Source organism: Archocentrus centrarchus, chromosome 24, assembly GCF_007364275.1.
Source record: "Archocentrus centrarchus isolate MPI-CPG fArcCen1 chromosome 24, fArcCen1, whole genome shotgun sequence".
Classification (NCBI taxonomy): Eukaryota; Metazoa; Chordata; class Actinopteri; order Cichliformes; family Cichlidae; genus Archocentrus; species Archocentrus centrarchus.
In genome coordinates, this window is record NC_044369.1 from 32,242,523 (window position 1) to 32,266,572 (window position 24,050).

Genomic DNA, 24,050 nt, shown 5'->3' on the forward strand with positions numbered 1-24,050 from the left:
AACTACAACAAGTGTGAGCATTATCTGGAAATAATGGTGGTAGTTTCTGTGTAATAAGCAGGAATCAGGGCTGCAAAATGCAAAACCGACTGTTTCTATGTAATAACCTATTAAAGCAAACTACAAGAAGTGTGAGCATTATCTGGAAATAATGGTGGTAGGTTCTATAGCAATAACTGCAAAAACCATCAGATTACAAGAAGAAATTTCTGCTTGTTTACATATACTAAACTAAAAATGCTGACCAAATTCCTTCATGAACTTGCAGTTTTATTGTCATTTTCCTTAAAGAACAAAGCAATGTCTGTATAACACAACATGGATAAACTTGAAGCAACCTTATAAAAATGATAACTTGATCAATGCCTGAACATAAGTAAATAAAGAAATATTGTATTCTAAGATATGAGATCAGGATTTACAAAATGAAAATACAAACAAACAACCAACATCAACAACACAAAGACATGCGAAAAAAATAAAACAAAGTAAATCAATAAAACAACCCTATGGTTTCACTTCTTATGGGTAATATTCAAAGAAAAACTTATCACACATGAATAGTTATCACAAAGAAATTAATAAAACATCATCCAATCCTGGAAATAGGTGGAAAAAACAGACTTCTCATTAACTAAACTATTCATGTTAAAACTGCAAACATTTTCTCAAAAGGTTGTGACAAAAAAATAGAAAAAAGCAAGAAGAACTTCCTAATTCCCTTTGATTTTGTAAGAGATGGGCAACAACTCTCTCTCTTTTTTTCTTTTTGTCTATTCTTGCTCTTAACTCTGGCTCATCATCAAGGAAAACCTTCACCTCTTTTGCATCTTTTGCATCTGGACTCCCAGGGAACCTACGCCAGGATCCTGTTTGTGGACTTCAGCTCCGCCTTCAACACCATCATCCCTGATCTCCTCCAAGAAAAGCTGTCCCAGATGAACGTGCCTGATCCCATCTGCAGGTGGATCACTGACTTCCTGACGAACAGGAAGCAGCACGTGAGGCTGGGGAAGAATGTCTCGGACTCCCGGACCATCAGCACTGGCACTCCTCAGGGCTGTGTCCTCTCTCCTCTGCTCTTCTCCCTGTATACCAACTGCTGCACCTCTGACCACCAGTCTGTCAAGCTTATTAAGTTTGCAGACGACATGACTCTCATCGGACTCATCTCAGACGGGGACGAGTCGGCCTACAGGATGGAGGTCAAACGTCTGGCGTCCTGGTGCAGCCACAATAACCTGGTACTGAACGCCCAGAAGACAGTGGAGATTATAGTGGACTTTAGGAAGCACACAGCCCCTCTACCCTCCATCATCCTGACTGACACCCCCATCACCACAGTGGACTCTTCTCGCTTCCTGGGAACTACCATCACCCAGGACCTCAAGTGGGAGCCCACCATCACCTCTGTCATCAAAAAGGCCCAGCAGAGGATGTACTTCCTGCGGCAGTTGAAGAAATTCAACTTGCCAGCAAGGACCATGGTGCAGTTCTATACTGCCATCATTGAGTCCATCCTCACCTCCTCCATCACTGTGTGGTACGCTGGAGCCACCACTAGGGACAAACAGAGACTACAGCGCGTTGTGCACTCTGCTGAGAAGGTGATTGGCTGTAACCTCCCATCTCTCCAGGACCTGTACACCTCCAGGACACTGGGGCGTGCAGGTCGGATCACAGCCTACCACTCTCACCCTGGGCACAGACTTTTTGACCCTCTCCCCTCAGGCAGGAGGCTACGGTCCATACGGACCAGAACCTCCCGCCATAAGAACAGTTTCTTCCCCTCTGCTGTTGGACTCATGAACAATTACCCTAAGACTGTTACCACCACCCTCCACAAACGCTGATGACCCTATGTCTATGCACCTGTCTGATTGCACTGATGTACATATTAGTGGAATATAGTTTACATTCTTTTATCTTTTAATTAGTCTCTGCACTGTATATTTTGTAATTTTGTAATATTGTGCTATAGTTATAGCTCTAATATCTCTGTATATTTGCAATTTGTATACTTGTATATTGTCTTATAGTTTTTATACTTATTTGTTTTTTTCTGTAAGCACGAAGTACCGCAGCAATTTCCTAATGCTGTGAACCTGTTCACCCATATGGCAATAAAAACCTTCTGATTCTGATTCTGATTCTGATTCTGATTAAGGAGTGAGCCGCCAGTAAAGGGTGGAACCCTACATTTCTCCTCGCTGTCCGCTACCAAAAGGACTTCAGCAATGACGGCTGTGTAGGCAATAGTGTTTCGATCCACGTTGAGTTTTTCACAACTTCGGTTCAGGCTGTGTGTTTTCTTGAATGTTTTAAGAACAAACATATACCTGTGTTTGACATCTTCTGGGTGTTTCACTGTAAAAGCCAAGAACAAAACAATCACAACACATCCAGAGGCATGAACAAGTAAGTATATATGTGTTGAATTGTTTCCAATATTTACACTCTTAATACCTAAAATGTTAAATCACACAACTGAGCAGTCATACAAGACAGAACTCACTGTGACACATAGCTATATGACTGTGTCAGCAAATCTGACATTTTCTAAAAAAAAATGTAAAAAAAGAATGTTAACTGCTACATAACATACTTCTTTTGCCAAACTGTGACACTTTCTTCTTCTTCTTCTTCTTGGCCTTCTTGCTCTTTTTCCCGTCACTCGGTGAAGAAGACGACTCAGAGTCTGAGGCTGATGAATCTGAGGAACTGGAACTTGAGGGGGAATGATGTCGTTTTGCTGAGAATTGTAAAAAATAAATAAATAAAAAAATAAAATAAAGTGTACTGTGAAAAAGAGACAAGTGGAGTATACAGTTGTGATCAAAAGTTGTGACAATGGCACAAAGTTTTGTATCCATCTACTTTTACATGTTTATATTAAATTATTTATAAATGTGTCTATGACACAGTGAAAATCTATCACAAACAATTCGTCCGTCCATCCATCCATCCATTCTCTTCCGCTTATCCTTTTCAGGGTCACGGGGGGGCTGGAGCCTCTCCCAGCTGACATAGGGCAAGAGGCAGGGTACACCCTGTACAGGTCGCTAGCCTGTCGCAGGGTCAACACAGAGTGCTAAGCAATTCATATTTTTCAAAAACTGTTACTGGCAAATAAATTTTGCTTTCTTAGTGTTGCAACTGCTGAAGCCTTTGGCCACGACTCTAAAAACAAACCATTTTTTCATTGACCGGACTGATGGAAGATGACTGACAGTTGAAGTTCTTCAACAGGTTAGATTATAAACTCTAAAAAAATGGATGAGGCTTTAGATTGTAGGTGTCCTCTGTTTTTATATATATATATATATATATATATATATATATATATATATATATATATATATATATATAAGCCATATTGCATTTTTAAATTATCAATCAATCAAAGCAGATCACAATTTCTGTGTTTCACCTGAAGTAGTAGGGATGTTATCCAGTGCTTTTTTCAGCTGTTCTCTGAGGAAATTTCTTTCATCTTCAAGGACAGTAATTTTGTCTCTTAGCTGCTGAATTATTGCTGTAGCAGTTGGAGCCAACGTAGATGGAGTTCCTGGCGCTATAATGGTAAAAAAAAATATATATCATCACAAAACAAAAGAAAAAGGACATGTTTAGATACAATGAAAACCAAGGAATCAATTTTGATGTTTTAATTGTATTATACAATGTATGGCAACATTGTTGGGTTTTTTGTTTGAGTTTCTCTTTTCCATAATGTTCTTCTTCTACAACAATTAAATTATTTCGGTGTCTTCACTGTTGGTTATTAGCAGATTCTAAATATATGTTACGTTTCAGTCTATGGCTGCCAATAATACTAACTTTTGCTTCAAACTTTACTTGTGAATACAGTCAAATTCTACAACAGAATGCTTTTTAACATATATGACAGTTTGCGCTACAAAAATGAGTAATGATAGGTATTTTCCCCTGTATTTTTGAAGACTAATAGTGAACTGTAGGAAGTTTTGAGAGGAGTATAGAATTAGGGGGTAGTGATTTATAAATACTGGTGCATTAAAGGTGTCATACTGAAAAGCCTACATGAGTGTAGTCAATTAATGCTTGTGGATAAGATTGTATACTTACTTTCTCCTTTACCCCTCTACATTGTCAAGTTGTTCCACCTGTGCAGATCCAGCACTGCCATCAGCACTCACAGATGGATGTACCTGGTTGGCTGTGTTGTACCTTCTTCTTAAAGGCATAGCTCTGAAATGTTAGAATATTGTATTGGAAACATTCAATGGTTTACTGGTAACTTTGGAATATTTAATGGCTATCGTTAATAATGAGCCAGTAATATAGTTAAGCAAATACAAGTGCAGAATTTAACTTTTTTTTTTTTTTTTAAATAAGGATACAGGAAATACACCTGACTATAAACCAATAACCCTCTGGGTCTACACATATACACAATGGTCCAATATCAAGTATTTTTTGACAAACCTCAAAACATCAATTATCAGGATCAAAATAAACCACACAGTGATTCAGACTGACACAAACTAGTTCCTTTGTTGTATGTATGTATATATATATATATATATAATAAAAATGTGCCAACCCCGAAACATCACAGCATGTTATCAAAAAAGACAAAAATGTGCATAATTTTCTGTAATATTAAGAATTCATGTTCTTACCTTGCAACCTTACAACAGTAGAAAGTATGGCGATTTTATTCCAAAGACACTCTTGTAATCCAGTGGTTTTTTGCCAGCTTGGAACTGTGAGGTACGCCAAAAAAGGAGGCAAAGTGTGGCTGTTGGCGCCAACTTCTTCTTTCTCTCTCCTCCAGAGATAAAAGAAAATGTGCATATTCCCACCAGACCGCAGTCTGCCACCTACTGGCAGCTGGTTCTTTCCAGCAGAGCTTAGTTTGGAGGGGGAAGATTTAAAGTGATGCACAGGCACTCCTACGGCTGTAACGAAAACAGGGTACATTGTCCCACTTAACTGAATCTAAATTGACAATAAATCCAAATAAATTTGCTTTTTGCACTTAAAGAATGAAGTTATTTATTATTTTTTATTTACTTTTCTTACTGCCGTGGAAGCAGAGTGAATGGGGGACCATTAACTGACGGACCAGACAGCTGCTTTACTATCTGGCGCCAGTATGTGATTCATACTCGACTTGCAGTCCATTCAACATGAACACCGCTGAAAAATTATTAAACATAACACAAAGGGGAAATAAGAAGAAGCTTGTACTTATAAAATGGCTTCAAAAACTGAAATTACTCTCAAAAAAGAAGAGATGCTCTCTGTGTGAAAGAAAAATGAAAATGAGAAAAGGTGGCAACACAAGAGATGGATATCGCTGGTAAGTTCTTGATTTCCTATAAATTTCTTAAATTTGACCTATGTCTTCCATATGCCTGAATTACACATTCTAGGTTAGTTATTTGCATTTGGAGAGTACTTTGAAAGTACTTTAGTAAGACATTTTGTAAAATACCATCAGCTAATCAGCACAGTCACAAAAATTTAAAATATTATTATTGTTGTTTATTGATATTTAATGTATTAATTCATGTATTCATTATGTTTTACCAAATGGCATATTTTGTTCAAAGGGTGTGTCGAAGACATAATAGATTCATGTCCAAATCCATAAGAGATGGGTCTATTTTCTCAGGCTCTCGCTCCTCCTTGACTTCTTGGATGATGTTCATGCATAGGTTTGTTACACAGACATACATATAGTCATGATAAACAGTAAGTACATATGTACTGCATGTAGTAAACTATTTTGACTCATAGCATAATATTAAACACAAACTGTTGTAAAATTAGGTAAATGCAACCTTGAATGAGCAGCAACAACATTTCATTATTTATTTAATAAAAGCTACGCAAAATGAAGAAGCAGTATATGAAAATTAAGTACTAACTAAGTACACCCCATGATTAAGTAGTGTGTAGAACCACCTTTAGTAATATCCCTTCTATTCTACCACATTATTATTTTATAATAATTTCATACATGTGACATAACAGTAACACCTTTTACATGATTAAGAAGTCAGTAATAAACTGTGTTAATATCACATTAACATTATTCATATAGGTTTACTACATTGCTGCAGGTTTGCACAAGGGCTAAGACTGAGGCAAGTGGACTTAATTGAAGAGGGAGTCTGTGGAAGCAGCCGCACTTTGTCCAAGATGTCCAAGACACTAAGGAGGGTGTGTGTGCAAGCAGTTAAGCACCTGAAGAGGAGGGGGAAAATGAGAATAGGTGGAAGACATGGTTTTGTTGTCATTGATGAGAGCAAGTTTTGTCACAAGAGAAAGGTAAAGATATGAATTTATTTAAGATATTAATTGGTGAATAATGGTGATAGGTACATCTGTATCTATGAAATTGTTGTTCAGACAACTGCAAATAAATCATGCCTTAACACTGTCCTCTTTCCAAAAACTTCTAATTTTTCAGTATGCACGCGGGCGATTTGGTGCTACTTGGCGCAGGAGAGGCTGGGTTTTTGGATTGTTGGAAGTCAATCAACGGAGAAGGAGGCCTGTGTTGAAATTTGTTCGCAGACGAAATTCTGAAAGACTACTTCCTATTATACAGCGATATGTTAGACCTGCAAGTACAATTTTGAGTGACTCTTGGCGTTCCTACTGCAGACTGAGGCAGCATGGGTATATACACTACCAAGTCAATCACCAGAGGTTTTTTGTTCACCCTGCTACAGGAGCACATACCCAGCATATAGAAAGGTCCTGGAGAACCTTTAAGCAAGAGGTGTACCGTTTCAGAGGCAACATGACTGAGAAGTCACTGAGAGAGATCCTACATTTTATTGAGTGGAACTACTGGCTGGGTAGACAACACAGAAATGGACCCCTTGGTCGCCTTTTCAAGGATATAAGAGCCATACATCCAGTACAATAACATCACCCCTGTGGCTGGAGCCTTTTTGCATGGAGTTTGTATGTTATCTCAGATCTGTGTGGGCTCTCTCTGGCTACTCTGGCTTCCTCCCACAGTCATGCATGGGGTTAGATAAATTGGTGATTAGCTCTAGGTCTGACTGTGTAAATTGACCCTAGTTGTAAATGTGAATAGTTCGTCTCGGCATTAGCCCGATGACAGACTGGTGACCTGTCCAATGTGTAGCCCATCTCCCGCAAATGACAGCTGAGCCAGGGTCCAGCTCCCCTGGAAAAAATGCATAGATGGATGGCATTTTGTTTTTGTGTATTGGACATTTAAAATATGTATTCCATTGTCATCCAGATATAAAATGTGCTGTGACAGAGGATCTTCTACACTCCTATGCAATTTCAAAAACTATTTTAAATAGACATCTTAGCTATGCTTAATATTGTGATCCTCAAACAAATACAATGCAGTTATTTTCCAGCGAGCTTTTAATGAGTGTTTTATGCATGTTTATTTTTTTAAATCTAATACTTAATGTTTTTCAAACAGGTAGTTTAGTATTTTCCATGTGTTTCCAGTTCATCATCAGAACTCTTGACTTTTGTTTTATTCAGTGATTAACTTGGCAATAAATACAGTCAGTTTACAAGCCTGATTCTTGCTTATTACACAGAACCTACCACCATTATTTCCAGATAATGCTCACACTTCTTGTAGTTTGTTTTAATAGGTTATTGCATAGAAACAGTCGGTTTTGCATTTTGCAGCCCTGATTCCTGCTTAATACACAGAAACTACCATGAGCATTTCCAGATAATGCTCACACTTTTTGTAGTTTACTTAAATAGGTTATTGCATAGAAACAGTCGGTTTTGCATTTTGCAGCCCTGATTCCTGCTTATTACAAAGAAATTACCATAAATATTTCCATTTAATAAGCCAAAGCATTAAGCATAATATTTAGGCTATTAAGCAAAGCAGAATGCTGAGAACCTAAGGTATAATTAATTCAAGCCTTATAACATGGTAATACCATCCTATTATGTTAAAACATTAGCCAATATTACTTCATAATTTTGCGTTTATTACAATTTATTAAAAATTATGAAAAGTTAAATGCATAAACATTACTTCCTTATTGCTATCTCCATACAATATTTTTACCACATTTTTAAGCTACTATTACTAAAGGGTTTAGCCTCATGGGCATATCTCTGTTTCCACAGCATTACCATCAGTTTTGGGGGCCTTACGATCCATTTACATAAATTTCAGTGGAATATTACTCAATTGTAACCGCTGTTGTTACCAGCAGTATTACTTGATATTAGCTGGTAATTACCTTGATAATTGGATGGCAATAACCGTTAAATTTCCTCATTATTACCTTCTGTTTCCAGCTTTTTCGCTGTTGTTACTAGTGGTATTACTTGGATATTAGCTGGTAATTACCTTGGTAATTGGATGATAATGTCCTGTATATTACCCCATTATTACCTTTTGTTTCCAGCTTGTTACCCCATTATTACCCCCTTATTACCACATTATTACCGAGCTGTAATAGAAAGTGCTACCCTTATTTTTCTTTTCTTTTTTTAAAGCAGTCACATTTATTTATCTCTTAATACCCATTTGCTAACCAGCCTGTTCTGCTAGCAGTTGGCTTTGATAGCATCTACTGAACTTATTTTTCTAACAGTGACTCTCCCTCCACATCTAGACACAAAACTGAGAATATCCGGGGTCAAAGTGGGATTCAGCATGTCAGGGAACCAAGAGTGGAGCATTTTCGAAATGCTCCAGCCTCCATTTCAGTATATCAGTACGGGGGAACTGGCACATGCACATGGGGGCACTGGCACATGCGCACTATGGTTGTGACTGCTATATCCACGTTGCCAACTTGTGGGCTGGCAACGGGAACTACAGCGTTTGCAGTGTTTTGCCATATTTCTGTGTAAACTGAGATAATTTTTGAAACATTTCCAGCTGAACGCGTTACTTTTTGAAAACAAAAATGGTAAAAGTACACAGTTTCCACTGAAAAGGTTCTCATATCATAAACGGGGCCTACGATCAGTTGTAGTGACGCCGAATGGGGAAAAGAATCACAACTTTCTATTGTGAGCTCCAGCAGATTTTCTTTGTCAGCTGGCCTGTGCAGGCTGTGATCTGCTGCTGCTCTGAGGCTTGCTGCTCTTGGTGGATGACCTGAATGCAACAAAATGTAACCCAATATTTCATGAGCTATGTTGGCTGATTTCCATCCCCTACACTGACAGTATACTGTTCACATCATATACAAATCCAAGATCTGATTTTAAAAATTCAGAAATGACATGTAAGCTTTAAATTTCCAGTTTATCAGATGTCACTGAGCAGTCTTTAAATATATCCTCTTCCTCTCCTGTCCTCTTTTTATATCTTTCTCCATCACTGAGTGAACTTCTCTCTCATTCTGGGAAAAACAGCAGCTGGACCTTTAGCTTGCAGACACACTGTGTGACAAACGGCACACAAACAGTTTGTATGTTTGCTGACATTTGTTGTGCTATTCGAAATGTTGCATTTAAATTTATCTGCCACAACACGTTACTCCTTTTATGCTCGCTCCTTCTTCTGACAGCTTATGGACATCTGCGCTCACTTTGGTCCACTTTAACTCCGGAGCACAACACTGTAAATGATACCTAAACTATATATTTTTGTCTCGTTCATTTCTTTTAATGCTATACACCCCAGTGATGGAGGATACCCAATAAAATTGGCTTTTATGTGTTATTGTACCCTCCATTTATGCTCAAATCTGTTTGAAGGCGCAGTGATAGGAAATAAAAACTTTTGAAAATGTAAGGAGTAGAAAGTACAGATATTTGTGTTAAAATGTAGGGAGTAAAATAAAAGGTTACTCAAATACTCAAGTAAAGTACAAATACTTCCATGCTTAAATAAAAGTATAGTAACAAAGCATTTGTACTTCGTTTACTGCCCACCTCCGGTATCTGGTTAGAAACCATGTTTCTAAACCATGCTTTTAAATTAAGTTAAAGCAGGGAGAACAAACATCCTACAGGTCACTGGTGTCCCATCTTCGATTTAGGTTAGTTGCAGGGTTTAGGTTCAGTTTTCACACATAGTAACATGCAGCCCATTTTTTATGACAGATCAACGAATGTCAAAATGTACAAGATTAATTTGAAATGAAACACATTCTAATTTCTGAAATATTGAATTTACCCTGTACCTGAAACAAACCACAACCTTAACTGTAAATAGAGAGGTCCCCAGTGACCTCCCTGTTAAGAGGTAACAGGAAGAAGTTTACTGACCCTGCTACTTTCCCACCGCCGAGGAGCCAACAGTGATTAGAGCAAGATGACAAGTACGCACTTTGTGTCCTTTTATCTGTGATATGAACTGATACAAAGCAGCAAGTTCAGCCTTAGAGCCCAACCTAACTCACAGCCGTGAAAATTGCTTCGCTTTTCTCATGTAATACACGTGTAATATGGTAGAAAACTTGATGTTGAGATGGCAGAGTCACGTCCTTCTGCCGCTTTCGTCACGCGTTCTTGGTTCGAGACCAGCTAGTTTGCGGCCCGTTTTTCGGCCGAGCACCAAGTGCTTCTGCGGTGGAAGACCCGCCTAACGGTTCAAATTACGGCACAGGCTCCGGAACCCTGTTGGTGGGAAAGAGGCCTGAGACCTTGGGAAAAACCAGACTTTAGGTAGGGGCAGCCATCTTTACTGACTGATGGGTGGTCAGAGGAAAGAGAATACATAAAAGAAAGACAGAGAAATGATGAGTAAACCATATGTAACTACCTCTGTGAACAAATAGGGTTGTTGTATCCTCTGTATGAACATATCTATATGAACACATTTACCTACACAGGATGAAAGTCATGTTTTTTTTTTCTTGCCATCCTCGTTCACTTTCCCCTTTTCTATACTTATTTCCATTTTTATCTAATGGCTGTAATAATCCTCTCACCTGTTTAAGCCCTGGTTCATGTTGATGTCTCTGTTGCCACGGTGACAGTTCATCTCCACCACAGCCCTCTGTTCCAGTATCACTGATCTGGCCAAGTTCACCGCCACACTTTCCTTTGGGCCTGTCCTCCATCTGCTCAGTCAGCCACATCTGGGTGTGAGCTTCAGATTGAACTGGGGAGGCTCTATTACCCTGATGACCAAGTGGTGAATCTGCTTGGCAGTATGAGCTGAGACCACAAGCCTGCCCACCGCCACATGCCAGGTTAGCATCTGGTAAAGTACTATAGTTGATGTCCAAACTTTTTTGTTTCACTGGTGAAGACAGAGGTGAGAAAATGGTCATGTCTGTCTCCAAACCAGTGGAAATACTGTGAGCACTGTACAGGTAACCAGGGCTGGCACATGGTGAGTGCTGGAGAAAGCTACTGCACATCACAGGGGAAGGTAAAGGTAAATAAAGGTCCACATCTGAGACTCGGCGTACCTTTCTGTACCTGTATTCTAGAACTCTATCTAGGGAACCTTGTGCAGCAGGGTTGTATTGATATCCTGCTGCACTGGCGGAGCACTTATCAGTTCCTAATGACAACTTGGAAAGAGAGGACCACCTCCGGATGGACTGACGGTCCTTTGTGTCTAGACAGCTTTGTGTACCCAGAGGCGATGTGGCTGGCATAGGCTGCTGGCAAGGCCAGTTCCAGTGAAGTGTGCTGTGGGGTGAACCGGGCAAAAATGTTTTTCTAGGTGAGTATGATAAAGATGGCCTGACATGGACAATGGGAATGCCATTATCATCCTGGCCCAACTGATGCTGCCAGAGTGGCTGGGAATACAGATGGGTGGTACTGGAACTGCAGTCATCTAGAGAAGAACATAAAAGGTCAAAGAAAAAAATATGGGAAGAATCAGTTATAATAGCTTTTTAGAAATCATTGTCAAAACAACATTGAGCACTACAACACAAAGTCTGATTCATTTTTTTTCTCTTTTTTCACAGTTTTTTATGTGTTGTAAAAAGTTTTTTTTTTTCTTGATGTAAATAATGTTGTTGGTTTTCTCCAAAAACTCCTGAAAAAATACGTAAATGTGGGTTTCCTCAGGTGTCTGAAACATATATGCAGGCACAATGGCATTAGATGCAACCAGAAAAGTTCGAACAATCAATAAATGAACTAATTTTTATTTTTTTATATAACACTTTACTTTAGTACTTGAGCACTCAAACTGCTTTATGCAACATTCCGCCTTCATACAAGTACTTCAGTATTTGGATACTTTGGAATGCTGACTGGAATGGGGATTAAACCATGAACCTTCAGGTTAATAGATTACTGTTCTACTTCCATGAAGCCACAGGTAGGAGCACTCATTCTGGAAATGTACATATCGGTCATATTTTAGGGCCTGCAGAAACGATGGATACTTACCTTCGGATTGGAGGACATGTTGTTGCTTGCAGTCTAGTACTGACACATGACATCTTCCCACAAAACACTGTGACCGGATGAGTTTAAACTCTGTTAGCTTAAACTGTTTTGCCTGCATTTTCTTATTCTCAGTCACCAGTTCCTCTGATAATGTCTCTGTTTGGAGTAAGCAGTGCTCAATTTGTGCAGCAGAAAAGTCAAATGATGTGTCAAAATGGGGCTTTTATATGAATGGGTACTGAAAGCTTACACAGAAAGTCTGGGTTAACAAAGGAAGTTGATTTCTTAGTTTTTAGCATATTTCTTACAGTTAAATGTTTCAGATGATCAAATACATTTTAATATTAGACAATGATAACCCATGTAAATACAAAATGTAGTTTTTATATGATGATTGAATTTATTAAGTGAAAAATGCTATCCAACCCTACCTGGCCCTGTGTAAAGAAGTATATGCCCCCCCAAGCGTTTGCGTATGCTCTCTCTTTCTAGTCCCTGTCAGTACTCTAGCTGCAGCATTTTGGATCAGCTGAAGGCTTTTCAGGGAGCTTTTAGGACAGCCTGATAATAATGAATTACAATAGTCCAGCCTAGAAGTAATAAATGCATGAAATAGCTTTTTAGCATCACTCTGAGAAAGGACGTTTCTAATTTTATAAATATTGCTCAAATGCAAGAAAGCAGTCCTACATATTTGTTTAATATGCACATTGAAGGACATATCTCCAAGATTTCTCACAGTGTTACTGGAGGCCAAGGTACTTTGGAAGGTAAAGACCGTACAAAAACCCAACAAACAAAACGACTCCCTATGAGCAAGCATTTGGTGACAGTGGGAAGGAAAATCTCCCTTTTAAGAGGAAGAAACGTCCAGCAGAACCAGGCTCAGGGAGGGGCAGTCATCTGCTGTGAGGCTGAGGGGAGAGAGAGGAGTGGCTCTCCTCTCCTCGGGGTGGCTGTTCAGTACGTAGAGTAAGTCACCTACCAATCTGAAAGTTGGCAGTTTAATTCCTGGCTACTCCGGGCCGCATGCCAAAGTATTATTGGGCAAGATACCGAACCCGAAGTTGTGCTCCAACACTTGTGTTGGAGCATGAATGTGTGTGAATGTTAGACAGTAAAAGCACTTAGCTTAGATACTTACGGAAGTGCTGGTGTGAATGGGTAAATGTAAACGTGTTGTATGAGTACTCAGAGTAGAAAAGTGCTATATAAGAACTAGTCCATTTACACAAGACAAACTGTGGAAGAGAGCCAGAGATTAATGATGAAATACAGAGTGCAAAAGGAAAGTTTTAAGCCTGGGCACTTACAAACATGTGCAATGCCTCTATGCTCACAATCTTTTGCAGTTGTGGATACGTGGAGGTTCCTCTTCCCATCAGTCAGGCAGTATTCTTTGTTTTTTTTACCCATACAGCAGTCATACTCACATATTGATTAATTGACAAGCACCTTCTACTAATGGTAAAAAACAAATAAATAAAATAAAGTTGTGCATATAATGGAATAGTTGTAGTTGTAGCCTTAGTGGACTCCATGGCTAAACTAACTGTTAACTCGTGCTGCTCCCTGTTAACGGCAGAAAAGTGGAAGAGAGGCACTGAAGACATCATCTGGAGGGAACATACATGTCACTTCCACTGGATTTTCATTTGTAATCCAACCAAAGTTGACACACAAAGCCAGCTCATGCTGTTAGAGGCACCCAAGAGAGACAGGGAAACAACTCACACAGTAGCAATAAAAAAATGTTCAGTAAATGAAAATGTTGACTACAGGGCTATATTACTGTTGACTGCAATAATGTACTTGTAGTTGAATTTTTGCTGAGTGCCAGTGTAAACATTGTTTGTTTTTTTAATTATTCAGATAGTTTTAAAAAATACAGGGAAATAAAAGAATTAATCAGGAGAATAAAGGGGGGAAATCTCCAGGAGCACACGGTTTCACCCCCGAATGGTATAAATCCAGGCAGGACCTCTTAATCCCAACACTGGTCAGGGTGTTCAACTGGGTGCTGGAAGAGAATACAATTCCCCCCTCATGGAGAGAGGCAATAATTTCTATATCCCTAAACAGGGAAAGGATATTGACTACAAATTATTTACTTCTATATTATCAAAGAGACTAGAGTTTATACTACCAGATTTAATACACAGTGATCAAACAGGTTTACATTAGACAAAGACAAGCCCAAGACAGTATTAGGAGAACACTGCACACATGAAAGAGATAAAAACACAACAAACTGACTCTCTGATAATAAGTCTAGATGCAGAGAAGGTGGTTGATTCTGTGAGATGGTCTTTTCCGTATAACATTCTTAAAATTTTAACTTCCACAATATTATTATCAACACACTAGCAGCACTATATGATAAATCAATGGCCCGAAGTAAAATCAGTAAATAGAATGAGACTTGACAGACTCATTCTATTTGCATTCTGTTTACAAGACAAGGATGCTGCACTTCACCACTCCTCTTCGCCTTATTCATTGAACCTTTAAGCCAGTGGATTCGACAGAGGCCTGATATGGTAAATGGACTAGTTCTTATATAGCGCTTTTCTACTCAGTATGAGCACTCAAAGCGCTTATACAACACGTTTTACATTCACCCATGCACTCCCATTCATACAAGCACTTCCATGTTTTACTAAGCTAAGTGCTTTTAATTAGCTAACATTCACACACATTCATACTCCGACGGGACGGTCGGAGAGCAACTTGGGGTTAAGTATCTTGCCCAAGGATACATTGGCATGTAGCCCGGCGTAGCCAGGAATCGAACCACTGACCTTCCGATCAGTAGGTGACCTGCTCTACCTACTGAGCTACAGCCAAAGGGTGTAATAACTTCAAATGGAGAGCAGAAACTGGTCGTTTGCAGATGATCGTCTGATAGTTTTAACACAACCTGTACAAACACTCCCAAAATTGATGACTGTGTTGTAAGAATATGGCCAATATTTTGGGTATAAAGTTATATATAAAGATCACATTTTCCATCATGATTCAAAAAGATCAATTTTGCAGAATTTGGTCAAAATGGTCTGAGTATGTAAAGCCTGTAAGATCAGACTTCATGTAAAACCACAGAATTATACCACCCACCCACTACCCTTATTTGACGATACAGTACTGTGTGTATACTGAGGTATCTGTATGCCAAGTAAGCCGCTCCACCTCCTTTTTTAAATTTTGTTTCATTTTCATTCATTTATGTTTCTTATGTTTCTGTTTGCTGCAACTGGTTTCATGTTTTTGAATTGTCTAATCACAAGAAAAAGAAATAAAAAGAAAATAAAAAAAAAAAATTGCAGGGTTCATACACAACCATATTGTTTGCAAAAGCAAGTTCTCAAAGACTGCATGTCTTTGGACTGGGGTTAGGTTAATTGGTCACTCTAAATTGCCCATAGATGTGAATGTGAGTGTAAATGGTTGCCTGTCTCTCTGTGTTGGTCCTGCAACAGGCAGGCGACAAGTGTACCCTGTCTGGGATAAGCTCCAGCACCCTCCCTGCGAGCCTGTACAGGATAACCGGAAGTGGATGGATGGCTGGATGGTCTATTGTAACTGTTCACCATGCGGGCGCACTTATTTGAACTACTATGTGGTCGATGGATTGGCTGTGGGAAATGTGAAAATATGACAATGAGGCTGATTCTTGGGCATCAGCGCACCTCGGAGTGCCACCAATAGAGCTAAAAATAAAGCAGTTTATTCACACGCGCGTGCGCGCAAACCGAATCCGATTGGCTCAATTCATGATCACATTCGTTAATACCATAAACAAAAAAACATATTGTTTTCTTTTTTTTTTTTACTTTCTTATTCTGATTTTATTAGGAGAACTTTGACAATATGACTATTTAATGCATTTACAATAATAATGGTTTACGTAATCCTTTACTTAAAACGTCCCTGTTTATCAAATGAAAGGTTCTGTGCAGCAGTAACTAAACGATAAACTACAAAATGTTTTACGTGTGAGTTTGGCATGACACAATCTATCAGAAAATATTTTCTGAATTTCACTGCATGTGCTTTGCTGTGGCATCAGACTGCTGTGCCAAAAAATAATAAAATCCCTGGATGACGGTTAGCTCGTGTAGCCTTCGAAAATGAATCAACTTTATCGTGTACTCAATTTGTTAAAAAGGATTTAACATGGGCATAATGCAGGCGCGACATAAACCAGCACCTCTCTTAGCTATCATTTATTTTAGGAGCTTCTCACCTGTTTTATTAGATTCGCATCCATCTTCAATATCACTTCTGCACCACATTCTTTATGACGGTGCTCTTTCGATCACGGTAGGGAAAACCAAGGTCTGATCAGATGACAAAGGAGGGGGGGGAGGCCAACGTGCGAAAACACGAGTGAGCTGGAGACGTTGTGGTCAACAACAGCCAACATATCTGCATTACCTTCGGTCTGAAAAGCATTCTGTCAGATAACTGCATCCTTCCAATAAACGAGGCCTTTCCGTTCTGGAATAACCACGAGGAAACGTGCATCCAGTTATACCTTCCTCCGATACCCTCCAGCATCTCATGGTAACGTTGAGGGAGGCTGGAGCAGAAAGGTGCCCCCTACACCAGATGATTATTAAACTTGCAAACGTGGGAACAACGTGAGAAACGTCCAGTATTTCTGAACCATTCTGCCCACTATAACAAATGGACAAATGACACCAGCATCAGAAGTCGCTTCATACGAAAAAATCAATTGAGACTGTCGGAGATTTTCTTAGGGCGTATTTTCTTACAGTTACGGTAGAAGCTTTGCATAATGAATATTGCTCCACCGGGCACACCGGGTCCGTGTACTTTTAGGTCATTCGTTTTTCATGAAAAACAAAAAAAACAGATATTGAAAAAAGAGCAACGGTTTGGTCATTCGTTTTTCGTTTTCAAAACGGATATTAAAAAAACGAAAATGGTTGTTTTTTTTTTTTATTTTTCATTTCATAGTCCAATTTAATTTAATATAAAACGAATTATATTTATTTTTTCCCTTTTAAATCAAAATATAAATTCGCAAAGAATAGGAAACAGAAAAAACGGTCTGACTTTTATTTTTCTCAAACCGGAAGTTTAACAGTTTTATTTGACGCTTGCTCTTGTCAGTTTACGGTTTCAGAGCTGTTAGTTGAGATGGCGTCAGAACCACATTCTGAGGAACTTGTAGACATGGCAGGAAGTGGAGTCCCTGTGGTCATTTCACACTGCTGTGGAGAAGGAAGGGGGTTCTCCCCGACAGGGGCGGGGTGGCCATCGGGAGGTTCGGGACGTTTCCCGAACGGCCGGTCCTTTCCAGGCCGAACCGGCCGGTGATCAGATTTTTTTTTTTTTTTAACCCAATTAAGCACAGCAGCCACAGGTGCAGACAGTGAAGATCGGTCGGAGCTGGCTCTTTGAAGTGAATGACAGGAGCTGGCTCTTCACTGAGAGCCCAGCCAGCACATCAGAGGTGACGGCGAGACACCCATACCTACCTGTCAAGTCTCCCGTTTTGGCCGGAAAACTCCCGTATTTTACCCCCCTGTCCTGCCGTCTTCCCGTATTATTATTTACCCGTAAATTTCCAGTATTTTAATATTTTATATATTTTTAAAAAGTATTCCTCTGCCGCTCCAAACTGAATTGTCACTAGCCTCGCGAGAACTGCCACCTGCAGTAGCCTGGGTGGCAGTTCTCGCAAGGTTAGTACCGACAGCCGGTGTTGTGCCAAAAAGTGATCGTGTGCCAGAAAGTGATTTTTGATGTTTCTATGTGCTTTTATGTGTAATGTATTTGCTCATATTGGTGAATAGAGTGTAGTCAATAGGATTTATGAAGGGCTTAGATATAAAATGAAGAAATGACCTGTTATTCAAGTATGTTTATGACTCTGCATTATTGCACGTACGTATAATAAATCCAGTCCTCTTTGGTCACTGAAAATATCTTTATAGAGTGTAATGTCATATTTGTTCTGATTTCTGCTGCCCTCTTGACCACATATCTCTAAAAATCTGGCCAATCGCAGTTTTTACCCTGATAAATAAAGAATGTATAAAAGTCTCTGCCAAAAACTGATTGCAGCTTCTACCTTGTGACAGAAATGTTCTTTGTTACTCAAAATGACTTGATATCATTCATGAGTGATATGTTTGACATATTTTTCACAGATTATAGATCAGCAAGTCATTTACAACAGTTTAAATATGGACAATCATTTTCTGGCAATCACTTTTTGGCAGACGATCACTTTTTGGCACAACACCGGAACATCCCCGTAAAAACAACTGGACCTCGGTGCCGTGTTTTGTGTACATAAAGCCTTCTAACTGCGTCTCCGTACGCTTTGGCATCGCCCAGACCTCACTTTGTCACCACCCCCTAACCCCCGAACCTCACTTAAACACCGAGCCTGCCCACCCGCTTTCTTCCGCTCCCATCCCCGGTCCTCGCTTCGGCCTTTGAGAGAGGCTACAGCGAGTGCTTATACAAGTTGACAACAGTGGCCCAGATAGAGGAGGAGGGTTGAACGTAACTAACAGTCGCACCCCACAGTGTTTTCGTTAAATCTGATATTCTAACATTAAACCATACGGGACAAAAATTGATCTATGTAATGAGGGTCTAGGCAAAGCATTAAAGTTATTAAAGTTCATTTGTAGTTCTAAACATATTTAGGGTGTTTTTTTTCTTCATTTTTTGTCTCTCCAAAGATGTTTTTCCTCTCTCCCTCAGCCTCGACTGCAACTACAGTATATGAACAATTATGCAAATTAGGCGATGACGTCACACCAACTTATATTTTCAGCAGCGTAAAATTTCTGAAGACACCAGACTGGGGCGGGGACTTGAGGGTGGGTACGATCGTATAAAAGGCCTCTCCAAAGCAAGCTCCCGGGCTGAATTTCAACCCCAGCCCGCCCCTGCTCCCCGAGGAGCATCGGGAGATTTTGCACTGAAAATGACTTGAGTGGACTATGATGCACATCTGCAGGTGGAGGTGTCAAAACCCTGAGAGACAAGCGTTTGCTGTTCTGAAAAAACAACGTACTGCTCCATCATGCAGTAAACCTATAGTGGTAGATGTGAAAGTTTCTCTGATGCCAGAAAACAAACAAAACAAAACAACAAAAACGTCTTTCCGGTTTGAGAAAAATAAGACGGACCGTTATTCTGTTTGGATCTCAAGGGGCAGGGGGATATAATTAGTTTTATGCTGTATGGATTTGGCGTATGAAATGAAAATAAAGGGCGTATACTTTCACCTGTCTCCTGAACCGACACCTTTCTCTGATCACACTCCTCACCACTGCCCCCCAAAAAAGGAATACACAAGGAATATTAGAAAGTTATTGAAACAAACTTTTCCTGAATTGAACGGCAGGGTTTTGGACTTTGAGGCAAGAAATATCTCAAATAAACTGCCTTCATAACAGGTTCTTATAGTGGTTCATCAGGAAAAAGGTGTTCGCAAACATACATTATGTGTTGATCTCTGTCAAGAGCAGAATAGCGTCTTCTCTTTTCCATTGGTTCTGAAGGAATTTAAATAATAAGAGTGTGGGTGTTGCTGTTTAAGCCTTTAGGTTTCTGCATGTTCGTTTCATCGAACAGGAATGACACAAACAGGAATAAGGAGTCCAATTATTAAATTTAATAAAGCCATTTCAAACAGTTCAGATATCTGGGTCAGACTCCAAGCCATAAGATGGCATGAAGTACTGGCACATTCTAATTCAACCTACACTTTCATATAGTCACAGCACATCAGTCTTGATTACATCATTTACAAAACAGAATGTGGAAAACTGAGAATTTCAACCACAGAGTGACCTCGAAGTCTCCATTTCTATCATTGTGTAGTCTTCACAAAGTTCATGATGGCACGAAACATTATGAGCTTCTGTATTTTAATCAGTTATGTCATTTTCCAGACAAATTTCTCAGGGAAGTAAATGTATGTAAGATTTATGTAATTGTAGGAATATTCATAATATATATCACATATATTGGCATATATCATGAATATTCCTACAATTCCCCCTTTTGACCTCAGAGTTTCTGAGGTCAACTTCACCAGCCTGACCTCAGGTGGTCAGCCAGGACTGTACTGATGTTAAGAGCCAGTAGAGGATTCTTGTGAAAACTAATCTTATACTATTGTGATTGTGAATTTAGCAAAAAATTAAGACAGGGTTTAATGATGTCATATTTATAATGGATGTACCTGCTTTCTATACTTTCTTATGGCCTAAAAAACAAAAAGAAAACAAGCATTATTCTTTCATAAGTCAATGTTGTTTTATGAAGTGGATTAGTATTTAAATTTAATCAGTCCAAAGTAAATTCTGCATATCAATTGGCCCACATGACAAACAGTAACATGAAACAGTCACTATCTAATAATTTTCCTCAAATTCATTAAAAAATGTGGATTGCATCCCTTCAGGATCAAATCCAGTTCCAATCGATGAAAATCTTTCTCCAAACATAAAGAAATGATCACTGATCAGTGCACAGGTAATAGTTACATATGCAGCCTTCTTTCAGCCTTCAGCACAGTGAAGAATTCACCAAAGCCATGATGTTCAAACCACAGCAGTCAGCACTCGTCCCTGAGATGCATTCCTGCACCTCCTTAGATATCAGCTATTCACATATGGCCGTCATCCTGGTTAGTTTCCTGTTAAAGGTGCATAATGTCTCAGGTATGATCTCAGGTACCTGTGGAAAAAGTCCAGTGAAGAAAGTTCCAATTTTTCCCTGTCAATTAAACAAAATACCATGAACTGCAGGTCTTTGTGGGTCAATATTTAAATTTGCACAAACTAAGACAGGACATCAAAATGCTCATAAATATTCTAAGGATGTATTTATTCAATGGCTTTTAGTTATAAATCTTTTATTTTGTTAATCAGCCTGAAAAAAATGCTTACAATTTTCATATACCACTAGTTTACTAATTTACTAAGTACAGTAAGTGGATTCAATCCACCAAAAGTGAACCTGATTCAATGCACCTAGAGTTAAATGTCAGATTAAGCAAAAACCTACTATGAGCTTCTGTCTGTCTATGAGTGGGTGAGTGAGTGAGTGAGTGAGAGTGAGTGAATGTAAGCTGCTTCTTCATTGCAAGTGTTTGTGTTTTGTTTTTACAAGGTCAGTGTCAGCTGTCTCATTTTTCATCCAAATGTAAAGTTAACTTTTGCATTTTGGTCTCAAAGTCATCAGGAAATTCAAAATGCAAATGAATGTCCTTAAATTAAAATTTGACACACCTTCTATGTAAGCTAGAATGGAACGAAAAGAACACAAGAAAACAGTGGGAAAGCAGTGCGATTTTCACCACAAACAAAAATAAAAATAAAAATGTTATGGACAGTCTTTAGTGAAAACATAGATACTTTTAGGGTCAGAGGTCATACTCACAACACCATTGTTTGTTGACCTTACATGCAGCTCACTGCAGGTTTGTCATCTTTGGTCATCTAAACTGAAATCAGGGTGTGTCTGTCATGTATCGTCTGTGTGGCAGACAGGAAGGAGGACCCCAAATGCAGGACACGTCAGGCACAGGTAAAAAGCAACTCTTCTTTTATTTTTAGGTGTTTAACAAAAAGGCCAAACTAGCAGAGCTAGTGGAAAAATACAGACCAAAAATATGAAGGCAGAACAAGACACACAGCGGGAGACGAATACGGGACCACGACGCGACAACAGGCACTGGAAACACAAGACTTAAATACACAGGAGGGCTAATGAGGGAGGTGGAAACAGGTGGTAACACAGGTGACGCTGATAATACTGACTAGACCAGGGGAAGCAAAACTAAACACAAGAGACCGGGACTGGACGACTATCAAAATAAAACAGGAAGTAAGACGATGGAACAGAGACGCAGACCTGACACAGAATACAGAGAGAACACCAGGGACTAGAAATAACAATTAACCTCACCACCAAAAGAAACCCAAAACAGAACAGACAAGATGAAGCCAAACAACACCACCAAAGGACCCCGGACCATGACAGTGTCCCCCTTAGACCTCATGGGAATTTATAAGAGAACAATAGTTAGTGTTGAGGAAGCATAACAAATTATACTCTTGGAACCACAAAATTCTGGCCCCTGTAGAGGTGGCCTTACAATAGTAGTTGAGTCTACTGAATATAGCATAACTGAAATTAAAACATTGAAATCAATTGCTTTCTGCCTGGGAGTTCTTTGACCTTTGACCCTGTAATGTGCTCTGATTCTTCACTGACCCTGTGACTGAGCGTGCATAAGGCCTAACGCTCCCCACGTCCAAGAGATCTCCTGTTGATGACCCTCCTTCTGGGCTCAGACTTGTGCACAAAGATCATCGGTCAAGAACTCTCAGGTCACCTGTTTGTGAGATGGTTGGGCTCCTCCTCCTTCTTGAGCACCAGGAGCCTTTTTTATATGTGTTTGTGGAGCTGTCAGTCTGTTCAGGAGATCTTAGGATGAGCTTGAACACCTTGTAGTGCACCAGATTCTTTGTTGATAGTTGATCAGTCTCCTGCAGCCCCAGCAATGTTCAGGCTTCCTGTTAGAATAAAACTGAGAGATTTTCATTAGTTAAATCTTGAACTTTCTGCTGGTGTGTCTCCCTCCTTTGAGACTTAACTGTGTTTGTCTCAATAATTTACCTTACTTTAGCTTATTTATCTAAAGGGCATACTGATTTTTATATTATTAGCTTCTGGGATTTTTCCTTTAATGCTTGATTTAATATCAAATTGTTTAGACATTCAAAATTCAAATGTTCTCTGCTTTTCTCTTATAATCTTAGCTTTAAACAAATCTACCAAATAAATAAATGTAAATGCACAAAAGAGTAAATCAGTATCTTGTATTTTATCCTACATGGGCAAACAAATAAGTTTATTAGTTCTCTATATTTTGCTTTGTAGCAGAGCAGCAGCTCAAAGTTTGGCACTTTGTTTCGGGTCTCAGATTCGGCTGTTTCAAAGTATTTACATGCACTCTTTGTTTTTTTTTTAACCTTTCTTTTGAGGTTTTACTAAAACTGAGTTTCTCACGTAAAGTTTTTTCTTGGAATTTAACAACAATCTTCTGGAAAAATGACCTCTAATAATTTGCAAAAAATACTTCAACCTGAGATTTTCAAGGCATTAGTCTATTATACTGGCTTTGTTTATTTATTACTTATTTTTAAAGCAATAAACTCCTGACTCCCTTTTTTTGTGATTTTTCAGGTTTTTTTTGTCTTTTTATCCATCTGTGGTTGGCTTATCTCTCATATGTATCGGAAGCGAAACCTTCCTTCCGAGAATTTTTGACCAGCATTCCCTTATACAACCAAATCAGTCCAAATTAAAGGAAAGTAAAAGAAGAGAAAAACTTAGCGCTATAACTCTCATCCACACGCATGACTTCCTTGAGATATAGATGCACACACACACACAGCAATGCTAAAACCTTGGCACCATTCTCTTTTCCTTTTTTCCTTTTTCTTTCCTACACATACTGACACACACACACACACACACACACACACACACACACACACACACACACACACACACACACACACACACACACACACACAGCTATGACATTACAAAACAGCTAATATGACCACTGGAAAATTGTCCTATTCCTCTAAACTCGATTCCTTTTTAAACAACAACTGATCCCATACTTTGCAAAG

General features: G+C 39.2%; 1 protein-coding gene and 1 long non-coding RNA gene across 5 annotated transcripts in view; one reads left to right on the forward strand and one right to left on the reverse strand.

Annotated features, from left to right (window-relative positions):
* cep85l (centrosomal protein 85L) overlaps positions 1–17,019 on the reverse strand; it is a 64,383-nt gene extending 47,364 nt beyond the window's left edge. The window contains exons 1-3 of one of the 4 annotated variants that reach the window (XM_030722344.1): positions 16,589–17,007; positions 10,914–11,776; positions 5,529–6,237 (exon numbers count right to left, since the gene is read on the reverse strand). In XM_030722344.1, the coding sequence (XP_030578204.1) occupies positions 6,205–6,237; positions 10,914–11,776; positions 16,589–16,637 (945 nt within the window). In that variant the 5' untranslated portion in view covers positions 16,638–17,007 and the 3' untranslated portion in view covers positions 5,529–6,204. Of the gene's footprint in view, positions 1–5,528; positions 6,238–10,913; positions 11,777–16,588 lie in introns of those variants that run through there. The other 3 variants (XM_030722343.1, XM_030722341.1, XM_030722342.1) reach the window with 3 other exon arrangements.
* LOC115774897 (uncharacterized) lies at positions 4,992–6,661 on the forward strand. Its single transcript, XR_004019221.1, has 4 exons — positions 4,992–5,347; positions 5,601–5,705; positions 6,114–6,321; positions 6,464–6,661. It is a non-coding gene; the product is annotated as an uncharacterized LOC115774897 (long non-coding RNA).
* Positions 17,020–24,050: the final 7,031 nt, after the last annotated feature.